This window comes from Natrix helvetica (assembly GCF_964273705.1).
Source record: "Natrix helvetica genome assembly, chromosome: 2".
Taxonomy (NCBI): Eukaryota; Metazoa; Chordata; class Lepidosauria; order Squamata; family Natricidae; genus Natrix; species Natrix helvetica.
The window spans coordinates 298,720,274-298,739,365 of record NC_138552.1 but is presented as its reverse complement, the minus strand read 5'-3'; the positions used below and the strand labels follow the sequence as shown (position 1 = coordinate 298,739,365).

Below are 19,092 nucleotides of genomic sequence, written 5' to 3'. Positions count from 1 at the left end.
GTGGTGCTGAATTCATGTCTCAGCGTTTCTAGGACTGGATGCGTAAGAATGGAATTCTTCATCAGACATCCGCTCCATATACACCGGCTCATAACGGAGTCGCAGAACGAAGACAACGGGGTCTACAAACCATGATGCGTCGTCTCCTAGAAGATGCCAATCTCAGTAACATATACTGGGGTGAAGCTATCAAATATGCAAATTACATTGTCAACCGTACTTGGAGCAGTGTAATAAATCAGACTCCTTTCTTCATGATGTATGGCTACAAGCCCGATCTCAAGAACCTCCACATTTTTGGTTCATACGCTATGGTGAACATTCCCTTAGTTCAAAGAAGAAAAGGAGGTACAGTAGCAAAGAGACTGAGATTTATGGGTATTGATGATAATTCAAAATGGAGCAAATTTATTGACCCTAAACATGTAATTGTGATTTCACAATCTGCTAATTTTGAGGAAGATATTGACTGGTCCAGGATTCATTCCAATGATCCTGGAGTTTATTTTCCTAGAGATGATGTTGCAGATGCCACACAGCCTGATGACCGAGATTCACAGGCAGATATTCCTTCTACCAGTTCTTCACAACCTGATGTTCCTTGTTTGCAAGCCGCAGATGCTGATGCTAGTGACGAAAGTGAGGACGAGGATGAAGAAGAAGAATGGACTGTTGTTCCGAGACGTTCCAAGAGGGTCACAAAAGGAATCCCTCCACAACGATATTCATGGCAACTGACAAAAACACCCTTGCCTTTGATTTGCAATGTTACACTTCCTCCTGATACATTCACACAAATCAAGCAGCTTCCTGATTCAGAGCAAGAGAAATGGTATGAACCAATGCAGGATGAAATGGACAGTTTAAAGAAACTTAATGTATTTACACCTGCAAAACCTCCAGCAAACAAAAAAATCATTGGCACTCGATGGGTCTACAGAATCAAGAAGAAACCGAGTGGTGAGTCATTGTACAAAGCCAGACTTGTAGCTCAGGGTTTTGCTCAACGTTATCCTGAGGACTACACAAACACCTACTCACCAACAGTCAGAACTGAGAGTGTAAAAATTACTTTAACCACTGCAACTATTCTTCTTATTATTATTATTATTTCTTGGATTTCTAAACCGCCCCCTCTCCCAAAAAGGGACTCGGGGTTTAGAAGTTTTCCAGTTTGATGTGGACACGGCTTATCTACATGCTGACCTAGATGAAGAGATCTACGTGAGAGGACCTCCAGGATTCCGACAGCAAGAAGGGGATACCTGGTTCCTAAACAAAAGTCTTTATGGTCTGAAACAGTCAGGTTTAATGTGGTAGTTATGTCTTACTGACAAACTAAATTCAATGGGCTTTATTAAGTCCGAAACTGATGAATGCGTGTTCACAAAAAGATCTAACAATGCATATGAGATAATTCTTGTTTATGTTGATGATATTGTTTATATTGGTCCAAATAAGAAAATGAGTGAGATTTTTGCTAAAAGTTTGCAGAGATACTTCACATTGAAATCTTTAGGTCATATTAGCACTTACTTAGGTGTTCAGATTGACAAAACACAGAAGGGGTTTAGTCTTTCAGAAGAGGAGAAAATTGACCACATTCTGCATCATTGCAACATGAAGGATGCAAACACAACAAAGACACCCATGCAAACAGATTTTCACAACTTAACACATGAACCAAGTCCTGAGTTCGAGGACCAAACACTTTATCGTTCAGTCATTGGGTCACTGTTGTACATTAGTAGTTGGACCAGACCCGACATTGCACTTAGTATTAATCTCTTATCACGACTCATAGGTAAGGCAACACAATTTCATTGGACATGCGTTAAGTTATTGAAATACCTGAAACACACTAAACACATGAAGTTATTGCTAGAACCAACACATACTGATTATGCAGAATTATGCTGTTATGCAGGTTCTGATTGGGCAAGTGATAAGAAATCACGCAAAAGTACTTCAAATTACATGATGTTCCTGAATGGATTTCCTGTTTACTGGCAAGTGAGAAAACAGAATTTTGTTTCGTGTTCATCTACTGAAGCTGAATATGCTTGTGTTTCGGATGCATGTAATTCTCTAACATGGTTTGATGCTTTGATCGCAGATATCTGGACATGTCCGATTCGACCAATCACCGTGATGGAAGATAATGAATCGGTGGTTTATATTTCTGAGTCACATTTCACAGGTTCTAGGTCCAGACACATTGACATTCGTTATCAAAACACAAAGCAATTAGTTAAACAAGGTTCAGCCACAGGCCCAGGGTAGGGGCGGTGGGGTAGCGATAATCATCCGGGAAGATTTGGCTCCAAGAGAATTCACTGTGTCGCAGGCATCTGGTTGTGAGTCTCTGGGCGTGAAATGGGGCCCAGGGAGTCAGTTGGGTCTGTTGATAGTATACCTGGCTCCCCGCCATACATCAACGGCCCTGCCCGGACTCCTCGAGCTGATCGCGGAGATGGCGGTTGAGACCCCCAAGTTATTAGTGATGGGGGATTTCAATCTGCCGTCGACGGAAGAGGCATCCGAGGCAGCCCGGGAATTCATGGCTTCCATGACAGCCATGGATCTGACTCAAGTAGTTCGGGACCCCACACACGAAAGAGGCCACATACTGGATCTTGTGTTTGTCTCCGACCAGTGGACGAGTGATCTGGGAAGAGGGAATTTAGTCATCACGCCCTTGTCATGGTCAGATCACTCACTTCTCCAACTGGACTTCCCTGGCGCTAACCCCCGCTGCGGGGAGGCGGAACCAGTTGGTCCCAGATGGTTCCGCCCCAGGCGTCTGATGGAACCAGATAGGTTCCAGGCGGAGCTTGGGCCACCTCCTGCAGACCTGTCCCGCTCCCGGGCAGAGGACCTGGTGGCCGCGTGGAACAGTGCGGCCGCCGGGGCCTTGGACCGGGTTGCGCCTTTGCGGCCTCTCCGATGGCAACGATAGACTCGGGCTCCCTGGTTTAACGGGGAGCTAAGGGCGATGAAACGCCACAGGAGACGCCTAGAGAACAAGTGGAGATCCTCCCGCTCCGAATCCGATCGAACACAGGTAAGAGCCTACTTAAGGACCTACCTTGTGGCAATAAGGGTGGCCAAACGTCAATATTGTGCCACCCTTATAGCGTCCGCAGAGAACCGCTCTGCCGCCCTGTTTCGGGTGACCCGCTCCCTGCTGTCGCAGGGACAACGGGACCCCCCATTGCAGGGCAGGGCAGAGGAGTTTGGGGAATACCTGCAGGATAAAATTGATCAGATCCGGAGGGGGTGGACCCACTCCAGTGCTCCAGGGGGGGCGTCCGAGGCTAGTCTTGAGATCCCACGCTGGGAGGAGTTTGACCCTGTTGTCACCGAAGATTTGGACGGGTTGCGCGGGCGACTGCGAGCCACCACATGTTTATTGGACCCGTGCCCCTCCTGGTTGGTACTGGCTTCCTGGGAGGGTTCACGTGGCTGGCTACTGGGACTGGTGAACGCTTCGTTGGGTGAGGGCCTTTTACCAACCGCCTTGAAAGAGGCGGTGGTGAGACCCCTGCTCAAGAAGCCTTCTCTGGACCCAATGGAGCTAGCAAATTATCGTCCTGTCTCCAACCTTCCTTTTTTAGCGAAGGTTGTTGAGAGTGTGGTGGCTCAGCAGTTCCCGCGTCACCTGGAGGAAGATGATTATCTAGACCCGCGCCAGTCCGGCTTCCGACCCGGTCACAGCCCGGAGACGGCCTTGGTCGCGTTGGTGGATGATCTCTGGAGGGCAAAGGATGGGGGTTGTTCCTCCATCCTTGTCCTATTAGACCTCTCGGCGGCTTTCGATACCATCGACCATGGTATCCTATTGCGCTGTCTGGAGGGGTTGGGGATCGGGGGCACCGTATTGCGGTGGTTCCGCTCCTACCTCTCTGGCGGACGCAATGTGTGTTGACAGGGGAGCAGAGGTCGACCCCGAGGCCCCTCACTTGTGGGGTCCCACAGGGGTCGATCCTCTCGCCTCTCCTGTTCAACACATATATGAAACCGCTGGGCGAGATCATCCGTGGTTTGGGGGTGAGATATCATCTGTACGCTGATGACACTCAGCTGTATTTTTCCACCCCAAACCACCCCAAGTGATGTCCCGTTGTCTGGAAGCCGTGCGGGTCTGGATGGGTGACAACAGGCTCAAGCTCAACCCCTCCAAGACAGAGTGGCTGTGGCTTCCGGCACCCCGGTACAACCAGCACATTCCATCGCTGGCCATCGGGGATGAACAATTAGCCCCGGTGGAACGGGCACGCAATTTGGGCGTCCTCCTTGATGCCCGGCTGGCTATGGAAGATCATGTGGCAGCCGTGGCGAGGGGGACATTCCACCAGGTTCGCCTGGTGCGCCAATTGCGACCCCTTTTGGACCAGGAGGCCCTGCACACAGTCACTCACGCGCTGGTGACGTCTCACCTGGACTACTGTAATGCTCTCTACATGGGGCTCCCCTTGAGGTGCACCCGGAGACTGCAGTTGGTCCAGAATGCAGCCGCGCGGGTAATTATGGGGAGCTCGAGGTTCTCCCATATAACACCGCTCCTGCGTGAGCTGCACTGGCTTCCTGTGGCCTACCGGGTGCGCTTCAAGGTGTTAGTTACCATCTTCAAAGCGCTCCATGGCACAGGGCCTAGTTACCTGCGGGATCGTGTCCTGTCCCATACATCCCTGCGACCCATTCGCTCACACAGAGAGGGTCTCCTCCGGGTGCCGTCCTCTAGAGATTGTCAGAGGGCGGTGCCCAGGAGTAGGTCCTTCTCTGTGGCGGGCCCTACCCTTTGGAACGACCTCCCCCCAGACATTAGAACAACAACTGATCTCCGCTCCTTCCGCAGTAAACTGAAGACCCACCTGTTTCGGCTAGCCGGCCTGGCATAATTCGACAACTTTTCCACCCCTAGGTCATTTTTAATTGTCAATTTTAGTTTTTAAACTATTAATGTTATTTATTGTAATTATTTATTTATTTTTACCTCCTCTGTATGACACTGTGCTAACTGTTGCTTGTGTACGTCGCCCCGAGTCCCTGTGGGGAGAGGGGGTGACTAATAAGTTTAAATAAATAAATAAATAAATAAATAAATAAATAAATAAATAAATAAATAAAGGTTTTGTTAAATTGCAATATGTATCTACACATGATCAAATTGCTGACATGCTCAACAAACCGCTTCCAGCAGCTCAACACGAGTATCTACGGAAGAAGATGTGCCTTATTTGATGACTTGATGACATCAGCCCAACTGACAAAAGAAGGGGTGTCACTGCATTTATTGGTTTGCCAGCTTGTGCTTATATTCTGAGTTATACAGCAGACTGAACTATTTCTTATCTGCAAATGATTTACTCCACATGTAAATTATGACATTATGTCACACATTCCTTCCTTTACTTTCTCTTCTGATCTTCCGTTCGCCTGCCAAGAAGGTGGTAGGCACACAGCTCTTGCCAAAATGTAATTAATTTAGATAGCAAGTTTTTGTATTTTTATTTTCTTTTATATTAAAATGTTTTTATTAGATCTTGCTTCGGGTTTTATTTTCGCTTATTTTCAAAAGTATGCTACCAGGAAAAGCCACGGTCCACGCTTCGTTAATTCAGGGTGGAACTCCCCCCCCCCCCGACACACACTACAATAGTAATAGGGGACTTCAATAACCTTGATATCAAGTGGAAAACTAATTCTGCACCAAGTGAGAAATCAAATAGGTTCCTAACCAACCTACCTGACAACTTTGTCATCCAAACGGAAGAGTAGGGAACTAGAGGGACAGCCATACTGGTCTTAAAATTCTTACAAACAGAGAATAAGTGATAGAGGGAATTGAAACTGTAGGAACCTTGGGAGAGTGACCACGTCATACTTGAATTCAACATAATGTAAACATAAGCAATAGGACATAATGATACCAGAGTCTTAGATTTTGAAAGAGCTGATTTTAATAAACTCAAGAGAACTTGGGAAAGATTCCTTGGATGAAAATCCTAAAGGGGAAAACAACTCAAGAACCTTGGAAAACTCTGAAAAATATGATCATAAAAGCCCAGACCAGCACAATACCAACGAGAAAGAAAAACAAGAAATCCAAGAAGACACCAGCATGGTTGCACAAAGATATCTCTGACAAATTGAAAGAGAAAAAGTACAAGTACAAAAAATGGAAAGAGGGACACATAACTAAGGCAGGATATTAGTAGATAGCCAGAATCTGCAAAGACGAAGTCAGGAAAGCAAGGGCTCAGAACGAACAAAGACTTGCAACAAAAGTCAAAGATAATAAAAAAAAAGTTTCTTTCAACATATAAACAAGAAGAAAAAAAAAATCAAGGAAACAGTTGGTCCACTAAAGAGAGAAGAAGGCAAGGAAGCAACAAGAGAGAAAGCAGAGCTGCTTAACTCATTATTTGCATCAGTCTTCACACAAAAAGAAACTACAGCCCAACCTACCAGAAACAACTGTAAAAAAAAAAACTGGAAATAAAAGTTAAAATAAGCAAAAAAACAGTAAGAGAACACCTGTTTGATCTTGATGAATACAAACCACCAGGACCTGATGGATTACATCCCAGAATTCTAAAGGAACTGGCAGATGTCATCTCAGAACCACTGCACCACATCTTTCAAAAAATCCTGGAACACCGGGGAACTACCAGAGGAATAGAAAAGAGCTGATGCGGTTCCCATCTTCAAAAAAGAGAAAAAAAGAGACCCAGGAAACTACAGACCAATCAGCCTAACATCAATACTGGAAATGACAATAAAAAAACAGATCTATCAACACCTAGAAACAAGTAAAGTAATAACTAGCAACCAGCATGGGTTTGTTAAAAACAGATCATGCCAAACCAATCATTTCATTCTTCAACAGTGACTAAATTAGTAGACCAGCGGAATACTGTGGACATAATATACTTAGACTTCAGTAAGGCATTCAATGAAGTGGGCCACAACCTACTTCTTCGTAAACTAGAAAATAGTGGGATAGATAGCATCACCATCAGATGGATTCACAACTGGCTGACAAACTGTACTCAATGAGTGGTCCTTAATGGGTCCAAGTCTACATGGAGAGAGAAGTGAGCAGTGGGGTAACACAAGGTTCCGCTTTAGGCCCAGTAATCTTCAATATCCTCATAAACAACTTAGATGAGGGAATAGGAGAGCAATTTACCAAATTTGCAGATGATACTAAGCTGGCAGGCATAGTTAACACCCTACAAAATGAAATTCAATGTAGAGAAAAGTAAAGTCCTACACTTAGGTAAGAAAAACCAAAAGTACACATATAAACTGGGTGAAACCAGGCTTTATAGCAGTGACTGTGGGAAGGATTTTTGAGTCTTAGTGGAGAACCAGCTAAAAGCCAATGCAATCCTAAATTGCATTAAGAGGGATACAATCAAGTTCAAGTGAGGTACTAATACCACTCTATAAAGCCCTAGTGAAATCATACTTAGAGTATGCATCCAGTTTTGGTCACCACACTATAGAAAAGATGTTGAGACTCTAGAAAAAGTGCAGAAAAGAGCAACTAGGATGATTAGGAGACTGGAGATTAAAACATATGAAGAAGGGTTACAGGAACTGGGCATGGCTAGTCTAGTGAAGAGAAGGATCAGGGGAGACATGATAGCATGTTCCAATATTTAAGGGACTGCCACATTGATGAGGGGGTCAAGCTATTCTCCAAAGCACTTGAAGGCCAGAGAAGGAATAATGGATGGAAACTGAACAAGGAGAGATTCAACCTAGAAATAAGGAGGAACTTTTTGACAGTGAGAACAATCAACCAATGGAGCAGAAGTTGCCTTCAGAAGTTGGGGGGGCTTCATCACTTGAGACTTTCAAGAAGAGATTGGACTGCCATTTGTCAGAAATGATGTAGGGTCTCCCGCTTGAGCAGGGGGTTGGACCAGATGACCTATATTAAGGTCCTTTCCAACTCTTTTAACCTGTTTAAAAAAATCTGTTAAAATCTGTTAAGATCTGTTTTACTTTACTTCAGTTTACTTTTACAGGGCTTGAAGGGCTTACCTTCCTCCCAGTTTTCTCACCTCCTGCTGAGGCAGCCACATTTACCAGCTTATTATTTGCCCCTCTCTACAATGGATGGGCCTGGGAGGGACTGGAAGCAAGGAGCTTCCTAAAGGAGTGTCTGTTTTTTTCTCCAGAAGGGAAGTAGCTTCCCCTGGCACCTTCCTTGCTGGTCAGGTTAATGCCATCCCTCCAGAGCAGGAGGCAAGACGGAAGGGGCCATCCAGGAAGGGATACCACCCCCCACCCCCACCCCGATTCGAAATAGTGCAGGGAAAACCAGTCCAGGATGCTTGGGAAACTCTTGAAGACGAGACTATAAAGCCCCAAACAGAAACAAGGGACACACCTGATGAGACCAGCATGGTTGCAGAAACAGCTCTCTGACCAAAAGGACAAATATAAAATTTGGAAAGAGGAGTTTCTAACCAGTTTGCAAAGACCAAGTCAGGAATGATAAGACTCCGAAAGAGCAACAAATGCCAAAAATAAGCTTTTTTTTTCAACGCATAAGCACCAAGAGGAAAGTCAATGAAATGATTGGTCCACCTGAAGATGGCCAGAAGATGACAGGTAACAAGAAAAAAAGAACTACTACTTAATTTCAGACTTTACATCTGTTTTTACACAAAAGGAAAAAAAGCAGTCCAATCTATCAAAAGCAGCACCATGCGAGACAGAAAAAGATAGGTGAGGATTTACCAAGAGAGTAGTCGTCTGCTTTTGGCAAGTATTTCCATTTCAGGTTTTTGAAGGAGCCGGCAGATGTGATTTCAGAACCACTGAACCGAATCTCTCAGAGCCCCAGAGGGGGCAGAGGGGAACCCCCAGTGGGCTGGAAAAGAGCTGATGTGGCTCCACCCTCCAAAAAGGGTAAAAAGGAGATCTAGGAAACTACAAGCCAAAAAGCTTGACATCAATACCTGGGAAAATCCTGGGAAACATATAGCAATCAAGCAGAGGGTTTGTGAGCACTCAGAAATGAATAAGGTGATTCCTGGAAGCCACCGTGTGTTTGTTAAAAGCAGCTTATACCAAATAAACATTACTGCTTTCTTTGATAAAGTGACTAAATTAGCAGATAGGTGAATGCTGTGAATATCACATACTTGGACTTCAGCAAGGCATTTGACAAAGTAGAATGCAGCCTACTTCTTGGTAAGATGGAACAACAGGGGACAGATGGCATCACCACCATGGTTTGGTCAGTGGCTGACCAACTGCACTCAGTGTGTTGTTCCCAGTGGAGCCGAGTCTACACGGAGGGAAGCGTGCAGTGGGGAACTGTCAGGCCAGTACTCTTCAATATCTTCATAAATGTTTCAGCTGAGGGGACAGGGGGGGAACTCATCAACTTTGCAGAAAACAGTAGGTGTGGGGGAATTGTTAACACTTTGGAAGAGGCTCAAAATTCAGAAGCCTCTTCACAGTCTTGAGCATTGGGCCCAATCCACTAAGACGCACATCAGGGGTGAGAAAAGGAAAAAGAAGATGCCCAGATAGAGGATAGGCAATTCCTGGCTCAACCGTGTTGAGTGCCTGTGAGAGAGATCTCGGTGTGTTACCATTTGAGCTGCAGCTCTCAAAAAAGCCCCAACTAAAAAAGCCCAAATGCCCATGAAGCCAGAGGCCTGCAGCAGGACGAGACCCACCTGCGCCTGGCTCCAAAGCCAAGATGCCCTAAGGTGCTGCTGGGTCGGGCTCTCCTGCCTGCACCCAGGCTTTGGAGGAAGGTGCGGGGTCCTGGGCCATTTCAAGACAAATGGTCAAAGAATAACAGCCTCTCCATTTTCTACAATAAAATGTATTTCAGTTCTAAAAGGTTTACAATTTCAGAAAAGTCCTACAATCCCAGGTTTCAAATAAGTGCCAGCAGCGACTCCTTAGCGTTGCAGTGAAGCGCACAGATCCTAAGAGGCACTTGGAAAACGGGGCAGCAACCGTCAGAAGGAAACCGGCGCCCCTGCTGGGAAACTGGCTCCGTCCCGGCTCTTTTGTGCCAAAGGGAGGCAGGGCCCTTCAGACGTGCGGCAAGCTGAGCCACGCTGCTCCAGAGGCCGAAGCTGGGGTGCATCACGATGCACATGGAGGTGCCGAAGGAGGCTCAGAAATCACAGGGCGGCCTCTCGCCAGGAAGGCGTTCTGCACTGCCGGCCCCAGACCAGACCTCCTGCTGCTCGGCTGACTTCGGGCTTGGCTGGACCTGGAAAGGGAGAGACGCCCGTTCGAACGCAATGCCCCCCACCACGCAGCCCAGAAAGAAGGAAAAGATGGAAGGTGCCCCCACAGGGTTCGGGTGGGGGGATTCCCCCTGTCATGGGGCTGAGAACTCTTGTAGAGTTAACCCAGGCCAGACCCTGAAGATGGTGGTGGGGAGCTGGGTTAGTTCTGTCTCTCGAGAAGAGCTTCTGGACAAGCCCCCACCCCCCCAAGCACAAGAGCCGTTTGCTGTGGCAGGAGTCTTCCGGCACCCCAGAGACAACCCTCCCCCTACTCCTTTCAGGAGCAGGGAGGATGAGGAAGGAGCAGGCCTCACCTGGACCAGCTGGCTAAGGCCCACAAGGGACCGCAGCGCGTTGCTGTAGTACCCCAGGAGGAATTCTCCCCCCGCTTTGGGGAGGCCCTCGGCCCCGAGATAAACCTGCAAGCAAGGAAGCCGCCATCAGCTTTCAGCGGGAGCAGAAAAGCAGCCAAGCAGAAGGAAGTCCCGGGAGCTGCCCTTCACCTGCTTGGCCCTGTCCTCGGAGGAAATTTCATTGTCCTGCACCCACACGTAGCTGACGTAGTCGTTCACATGTCGGAAGGACACCTGCCAGGAGAGAGGAAGAGCTGCACAGGCCCACCTGCCAGCACAGGTGGGGGGCTCCCAGTGGAAGGGAGCGCATGTCCAGACAAGCCATCCCTTCAGGAGGCTGAGTGAGAAGCAGCCGCCAGGGCCAGGCGAGCCCCACAAGGGACCGTTCTCCCCGGAGCCCATCATTGGGAAGAGGGTCTTTCCTGGCAGCCGGCTTCTTGCAAGACCAGGGTTTGTGTGTGTGTGTGTGTGTGTGTGTGTGTTGCAGCCTCTCTGGAGGCGGCTGGTAAAACAGCCTCTATCTGGCCTCAGAAGAGCCCTGATGCCTGGGCAGCAGAGCAGGGCCGGGCCTGAGCACCGGCCTAAGCAACCTCCCCTCCGCACCCCTTGTGCCAATTACCCTGTAGAGGCCAATCCAGTCCCAGGCGCTGCTGGCGAATTCTGGAGCGGTGACGTAGCTGACCGTGGCGTCCTGCTCAGCACTCCAGGTGCCCACCGGGCAGAGCACCACCAGGGGCTCCACCTGCAAGGGCTGCACCTGCAGGAACAAAGCCGCCCAACCCACGGTGAGAAAAACCAGGGAGCGCCCCCACCTGCACCCCGGACCCCAGCCGGGCTCTGTCCCTTCTCTTGAGGGGCAGCCCCCTTGGCACCCAGCCTGCTTCACACTCGGGGTCACGAAGGCCCTGCTGTCAGGCTAAGAGGCCCACCCTGGGATTTAATCTGGGTTTCAGCTTCCTAACAGGCTTCAGCTTCAGCATGGTTTGGGGGGGGGGGGGGCTACAATTCCTCTCTCCAACCAGAGGCTCGTCCAGAGGAGGGCCATCTTTGGCCAGTTGACACCAGCCCTCCTTACCTCCCCTTCCGTTCCATAGGGGAGCTGGATCTGGGGATTGTACTTACTCTGCTACGGCCAAGTTTTAGTGTCGGAGTTTTTTTTTTTCCTGTTGAAGGGGGCTGCTTCTCGATAAAGGTACGTAAGGAAGAATCTCCAGAGACAGGAATGTTGCCAACAACCCACCGAGGCCCTAGGGGACATACCTGCGGGGGAGGGGATTGACAGGCAGCCCTGGGGCCATTGTCAGGGCTTGCCCTCATGCAGGGTCTGTGCCCAAGCAAGGCTGGCTTACTCAAATTCAACCTGGTTAAGCAAGCCACAGCTTGGCCTGAAGTGCGCATGGAGCCCCCAGCTTGGACATGCAGGGTGCTGTTCCTAGCCGGAGGCTTCAACAGGTGCCCCTTGAAGACCCTGCAGCAATCAGAGAACCGGTGGCATCGGCCGAGTGAAGGGCAGGATGTCCTGCTTCACTTTAGAAGCCAGTGGCAGCAATGCCCAAAGCCGGTGGGAAGAGAGGGCTGCCTCGGGATGCCAGGCTTCTGCAGTGGGTGCCAAGGGGACAGACAGGCAGCCGGAATCACCATCTCTCCAGAGAGAAGCAGCTGCCCTCGGGGAGCCAGGATACTACCTTTAGCTCAAAGGTGCCAGTGACCGGCTTGTGATCACTGATGTTGTAGTCCATGTGGCTGGTGTAGCTGCCCAGGGACAGGGAGACCCCTCCCTCCCTGGGTGCCTCCTTCGGCTCAGAGCACGGAAGACATTTCACTCTCCAAAGGATCCGATCGGTCCAAGCGGGCTTCCGTCTCTTCTCACTGCAGAAACAAAAAAGGGGGAGGGGAGGGGAGGAGAGTGGTGGCAAGGATAGAGCCCAGCTGGCCTCCCCAAGGCAGCCCCAAGCGGCCATGCGCGCACGCACACACACACGCACACACGCACACCAAGCAGAAGGAGAAGTGGGCTGGAGGCCTCCAGCCACTTTGCCTTCAGAGCTGCATTCAGTGACTAAACCTGGGCAGCTTTTTATCCGAAGCCCCCTCACCCACCCCTGGGCAAGAGCGCTGCTGGTGCATAAAAAGCCCCCTCCTCCCCCAACAGCTCAGAAGCACTTTGGCCACAGTTGTGGCAATTCTGGATCCAGAAAAGGGCTCCTTCTGAAGGAAGCTGCTGCGTTTTTCCAGCCGGTCAGTGCTCAGGTGGCGGAACGCCTGGTTGAGTACCCTGGGCTGGATGTGCAGCCGTGTGAGCATGTGTGACCAAACACCTGCGTTAACTTTATAGCTGCTGCTGCTGCTGTTGCTACTTTAAATGCTTTCTGGGTCCTGCTTTTTGCAGTTGTTTTGGGCTCCTCCCGGCAGTTCTTTGTGGCCGCTGTCCCTGGGGATCTACCCCCGCAGCCCAAAGAGAGCGAGGGGAGGGCCGTGCTGTCCTGTATGCCTCAGGAGGCTCAGAAGCCAATTAACACGCCAGGACCATCACCCCAGCAACAAGCAAGTCAGAAGAGGCAACTGTGTGAAAGTCAGCAGACTCACACGGCCCAATGTGGGGAATTCCAAAATTCCCCACATTGGGGGTGTGGGTGTTTAGTTAGACCCAAGCAGCGCCTCCTCGGCTCTGCAAATAGAGAGAAGGGGAGAGGGGCAGCCAGGCTTTGCCAACCAAGACACCCACCCACACACCCACCACGTCCTGCTTCTGCTGGGCCACTGGGAAGCCCTGGTGATTTCTCTGGCTTATTTCTCTGCCTAGCCAAAGGCCAGAGTTACCTGGTGTCGTATTCATCCGAGTGCAGGTCAAACTTGTAGGTGGGTTTGAACTTCAGGGGACCTTCCGAGAACTCCTGGAGGAAGAACATCTTCTTCCTGGCCATGTTTAACTGGGGATGGGAAGCAAGAGCCGTTCGGTGCTGCAGGCCAAGCACAGGAGCCATGGCAAAGAGCCCCACCCCACCCCACCAGCGCCCTTCATTTCCCAGGACAGGGAGAAATCCTGGCAAGTAGCGGCTCCATCGGAAAAAGGAGAAGAAGGAAAAAAAGGGGGGGGGAGGGGGGGAATGATGATACCAGATGGGGACTGGCCAGAGAGGAAGTAAAACTAGCCGCTCCTCCCCACTCAGAGGTTGAGGGGGGCCCTGGGAATCCCGAGGGGAGTGGGGGCTACCTGATCCTTCTCCCAGAGGAGATTGAAGCGACTGCTGCTGATCGATTCTCGGATAAAGTGCAGCCCATAGTCCTCGATCCGGAAGTTCAGATCGCCAAACCAAAAGAGGAGCCTGAAAGGAGGCAGATAGATATAATAATAATATATTATTATTATTATTATTATAAATATATTATTATTATTATTATTATTAGATAGGAGCGGGGAAGGGAGGGCCCCTTCCACGCCCACCTTGGCTTTGGCCCCCAGCCTCTCCTTCCCTCCCCAGGGAATGATTTCACCTAAGCAGGCGGTCAGAGCGACAAGGCCCTTGGGCACCAGAACCCTTCCTTCCGAAAGGCTGGTGGCAGTCACCAAGGCGGATTTCAGAAGGGCATTAATCTCCCCTGGCAATTCCCCCTTTCGCTCAGGCAGGCAGCTCCCCCTTCATCCCATCGAGGGCAACACCCTCCTCTATAAAAAACTCGATTCTGCGCAGCAACGCCCCCCCCCCCTTCCCGCCGCGTGAGTGATTTCCAAGCCAGTAGACCAGGCCCTCCCAGTCAGGCCCCCAGCAATGCTATGGGCAGTCCTCAGATCTGGCCAGAACTATTTGGAAACCATTCTGAGTTGGCTTAGGGTGAAAATGCAGATAAAAAGCACCTGGAATAACAGGGATCACATCGTATAAAGCGAAATGTGAGGCCCACTTTGGAATCGTTCTGTTCGGTTTTTCAAAACTGTCCCTTTCTCTTAACCTCCGCAGCCGACGGCTACCTGAGGGCAGCTCTGGAGGGCAACCAAGTGACAGGGGATGTCCACCCTTTCTGGACCTCTTGGAAACACCTCTCCTTTCTAACTCTCACCCATTTCATTCCTGCTTTATCTGTGCCAGCTCTACCCTCTCCCCCGTCCCCTCTGCTGTTCCTTGGCATCCCCCCATGAGACCAAGGGGGCCGGGCACCATTCACAAGAAGAGCAGCTGAACAGCCATGGTGGGGGGGGGGCATGCTGGGCCAGGCAGCAGGACCCTCTGGGGAGGCCACTCACTCGTGGTCCAGGGCGGAGGGGAAGGTCTTCTCTTCAAAGTGCTGCATCTCCAGGATGTGCTCAAAGTCGTCCAGGCGCTGCTTGGCGTTCTCCTGGTGGGCTGGCAGGTGGCAGTTCAGGAAGCAGACCGAGTGGCCGTAGAGCGACAGGCGGATGGAGACCCCTCCCTTGTTGCCCTACGAGACAAGACGCTGCGGTTGCCTCTACACTCCCGGACTCCCTGGGGCACACGAGGGGCATGCTTTTGACATTCTGCCAGATTAAAGGCCTGCCTTCAGGATGGACAAACTCACAAAGAAATAAATTGCAAAATACAGGGAGTTCTCAACTTACAACCATTCATTTAATGACCTTCAAATTTTGCATTGAAAAAAGTGACTTGGGAGCAGTTATCATGCTTGTGACCATTGCAGCATCTCCATGTGAACAAATTTTGGGAGCTTGGCAACCTTGGCAACCAGCAGGTTCTTACGACAGTTGCAGCATCCCCCCCCCCCCAATTTCGTAAAATGTGGTGCAATTCATTTAACAACTGCCTTGTTTTGGCCTTTAGTTGTAAGTCAAGGACTACCTGTACATCAGAAGCAAGGACGCGACCACTAGATTGCTGTGGCGTTTCTTCATCCCTTTGTTGACAGCTGCCCAGTGGCCAATAATCTGGATTCACACGTCAGGTTGGGTCGCACCCCGTTCGCCGGAGGGTGGGTGTTCCGGGGGTTCCCCAGGAGGAGATGCTCCCCAACACCCACGGGTTCCAGCAGGAAGGGCTTTTACTGGCTGCCCAGTAGAGGCAAGCCTGGCCCGGTCTCTGAACCGGCCTGCCTCAGTGAATTTCAGAAGCTTCTGCTTTTAAATTTCACACCGTTTGTGTCAGTATGACTTGCTTTGGTGCCTTGAAGCAGGAAACATGTATTCTCAATCAATGAAACGTGGAACTCCCTACCTGAGGATCTCCATCGCTAGAGGTTTTACTGGGGCTTGAAAGCTGTCAGCGAGTTCTTTATTAGCCAGCTTTGTGGGTTTTCCTTTTGCAATTAGCGTTACAAATTAAATGCTGGTTATTGCGTGTTAGTTCTTATCACGGTGTGAAGTTTGTCATTTTGCCTGCCTCCATTAGAAAGATGGAAACGTGCAAAAAAAACATTCAGGCAAAAATCGAAGGTGTGCGTGTGTGCATGGAGGCTTGGCCACAGCAGAATTCGGCCTCTCTGCTTTTCCTGCATCTACTGTACCTGCGGTTTTAACCGACCGGAGGCCTGGCAAGGTCCCTGTGAAGCAGCTCACCCAGTAGCCGTGCAGGCCGGTGCGGGTAAACTGGCTCCGCACACCCCGGATGAAGGGCAGGTGGGCTTGCTTGGAGAAGAGGAGCAGGAGGATGCCCTGCATGCGGATGGAAGACACCTGAGAGCAGAAGGGAACGGTCCTGAGCCACGCAGGCAGGCGCTTCTTCCACTGACCACCGGCTGCCACACTCTGCTGCCAGCAAATGTCTAATTCTGGTGATGCCCAGATATTAAGCCCCTTCACCCTCCAGCTTTGTGGTAAAAGGAACCCACAGAAACCCACAGCACCCGCCTACGCTCCCAGGCACAAGGCTTCTCAGGCCTCCAGAGCAGGACGGGCTGTGGATTCAAAACCGCCATTTAGGGGCTACACAACCCCCCTCCACCCCACGGGAGCGTTTCAGACCGAGCCGCCTCAGGCCGAAGGGACCCTGGGGGCCCCTCCGGCTCTGCTCTCCAGCAGCCCCCCCCCCAGCCCCACTGGCGAAGCGGCGGCTCCTGTGCTTGGGGACGAGAGGCACCCGGGGGCCCTGTCGAAGCCTGGAAGGGGCCCCGCCGCTTACCCGGACGTAGCCCAGCGGGGCGAGCGCTGCCGTCAGGGAGGCCGTCCAGGGGTCCTCGAAAGCCAGGTCGGAGAGGAAGCTCAGGATCCGGCAGTTCACCTCCTGTAAGCTGAGCAGCGAAGGCGCCCGTCACGCGCCCGCCCCACGGCGACACCCCGAGCGCCGCCGCCGCCGCCACCCTACGGGGTGCGGGTGGGTGGGAAGCAGCACAGGAGGAGGCGGCTGAGCCCCCGGCCGAACCCCACCCCCACCCGCCCCCGCCGTTTCCCGGGACCGGGGAGCCGCCGTGGGGCTGCGCACCGACCCGATGGCGTAGAGGTCCACGGGCGGCTCCGGGGCGCCGAGGCCAAGTAGGGCGGCCACCTCCCCGGGGGGTTGCGCGGTGCCCACGTTCCAGGTGACCAGGTGCAGCCTGCGGGAGAGACAGACGGACGTCAGCCCGGTGGCGGCGGCGGGGCGGGCGGGGCGAGCGGGCGGGCGGGGAGCAGCTGCTCACCGGAGCCGCGGAGCCGCCTCCGCCGCTTCCATCTCCTCCGAGCGGGGGAAGCAGGATGAGAGCGGCGGGCAGCGCCGGCCCGGTTCCTCGCCCGCCTGCGACGTCACGCGCGCCGATTGGCTGCCGGGACGCAGGCGCAGATTTACGGCAGTCCCGCCTCCGCCCTCTCGCGCCCCGCCTGCCCCGGGAGCTTGGCGCCTGCGCATGGCGGCCGAGGGGGGGGAGGGCGGCCCCGGGAGTCCGGTTGGGGCGCCGGTTCCGCCTTTGGAGGGTCCTCGGTGGTGGCCCCTCGGGCAGGGAAGAGGCCGGGGGTCCACGGAAGGTGGGCCCCGAGGAGAGCCCGGACGACCGTGGGAGAGGGGTGGCCCGACGCCTCCTCCGCGCTTTCCCCGAGAGGGACCCGGTTTGGACCGACCACCCGGTCAGTCCGAGATCCGGCCTCCCTCCGCCTGTCCGGTGGCTCCGTGCGCGGCCCCACCCAAGGTGCACCGCGTGCCCAGCCAACCCGTCCTCGCTTACTGACCGTTCATCATCCAATGACCTGTGAACGCGGCCGCAGCGCCGTCCTTCCAGTCAGTGCCGGCTGTCCCATGTGCTTTGGAGGGCGGATCGGAGAGATGGCGAGGCTTTTCCACCACAGCGGCCTCCAACCGCCGGTTCGCCCGCCGGAACCGGCCCGTGCAAGCCAAGCTTCCTCTGTGCACGGGCGGGATCTGGGTTGGCCCCCACCCCGGGGCCAGAAAGGTGGGGGCAGTGGCGGATTAAGGCTCCCTGGTGCACTGGCAAGTCTTGGTGTACCTCCTGTACAAACGAAGCCAAGCTTCACTGGGTTTTTTCTTTCTTTCTCAAGTTTGTGGTGCCCCCTTTGGGCCCGTTGCCCTGAGCAGGGGCTTAGTCTGCTTAAGGGTTAATAGTACACTCCTGGGTGGGGGCGGGGGGGCACTGTCTGTGCGGTATCCATCAAGGGGGAGGGGGAGCCATGGGTGGCATTTAGCACCTTTGGACCCTTTGCCTCCAGCCCCTCTGCTCTGTTGGGACGGGGGAAGAGGGAGCAAACGTCTATTTGGTCACCACAATAGGAACAAACATGTTGAGACCCCAGAAAGAGCAAGATGATTAGGGGATGACTGGAGGCTAAAACGTATGAAGTGCTGTTGCAGGAATTGGGTCTGTCTAGTAGTTTAACAAAAAGGACTAGGGGGTGACAGGATAGCATCTTCCAGTATTTGAGCAGCTGCCACACAAAGGGGGAGGGGGGGCAACCTATTCTACAAAGTGCCTGAAGGCAGGACAGGAAGCAACAGATGGAAGTTAATCAAGAGAGAAGCAACATGGGACTAAGGAGACATTTGACAGTGAGAACCATTATTTAGTGGAACAAGTTGCCTCCAGTAGTTGTGAATGCTCCCAACGCTGGAGGCTTTTAAGAAGAGATTGGACAGCCATTTGTCTGAAACGGTATAGGTCTCCTGCTTGATCAGGGGATGGACTAGAAGGCCTCCAAGGTCCCTTCCAACTTGTTATTCGGATGTGTAAATGAATCAGCACCTCTCTTGAAATCTCTCCAGTGCCTCTGCTCTGCAGTGGAGAAGGGTCAGGAAAAGGAGAGATTGCCTGTAGAAATTACTTGCTCCCTGTTCTGCAAAACCGAGAATGGAGAGGAAGAGGTTTTAAGAGAATAAGCTGTGTGTGTGTGTAGCATTCCCACCAATCCCTCAAGCTGTGGCTTTCAGTATGAGCAAGCCGGCACTTGGGCGACCCAAAGGCGGGGTGGGGAGTAGCTAACAGGCTTTTACGTAAGTTGTGGAATTTATTTGTCTCCTCCCAGCAGGAAAGCACAGTTGCAGTCATCTGATTTCCCACTTAGTAGCTGC

At 51.9% G+C, this 19,092-nt stretch overlaps 1 protein-coding gene and 1 long non-coding RNA gene across 2 annotated transcripts; one reads left to right on the top strand and one right to left on the bottom strand.

Moving 5' to 3' along the window:
• The first annotated feature begins 1,735 nt into the window (after positions 1–1,735).
• LOC309386276 lies at positions 1,736–5,544 on the top strand. The gene is made up of 2 exons (XR_014174383.1): positions 1,736–2,260; positions 5,132–5,544. It is a non-coding gene; the product is annotated as an uncharacterized lncRNA (long non-coding RNA).
• A 4,298-nt stretch (positions 5,545–9,842) lies between these two features.
• INPP5K (inositol polyphosphate-5-phosphatase K) lies at positions 9,843–17,635 on the bottom strand. The gene is made up of 12 exons (XM_081941451.1): positions 17,219–17,635; positions 17,027–17,134; positions 16,723–16,831; positions 16,161–16,277; positions 14,877–15,052; positions 13,848–13,959; positions 13,454–13,563; positions 12,319–12,502; positions 11,253–11,390; positions 10,784–10,867; positions 10,595–10,699; positions 9,843–10,261 (listed from the first exon to the last, which is right to left on the bottom strand). Exons 1-12 carry the CDS (start codon positions 17,422–17,424, stop codon positions 10,163–10,165), a joined length of 1,548 nt encoding a protein of 515 aa, XP_081797577.1. The 5' UTR covers positions 17,425–17,635; the 3' UTR covers positions 9,843–10,162.
• Positions 17,636–19,092: the final 1,457 nt, after the last annotated feature.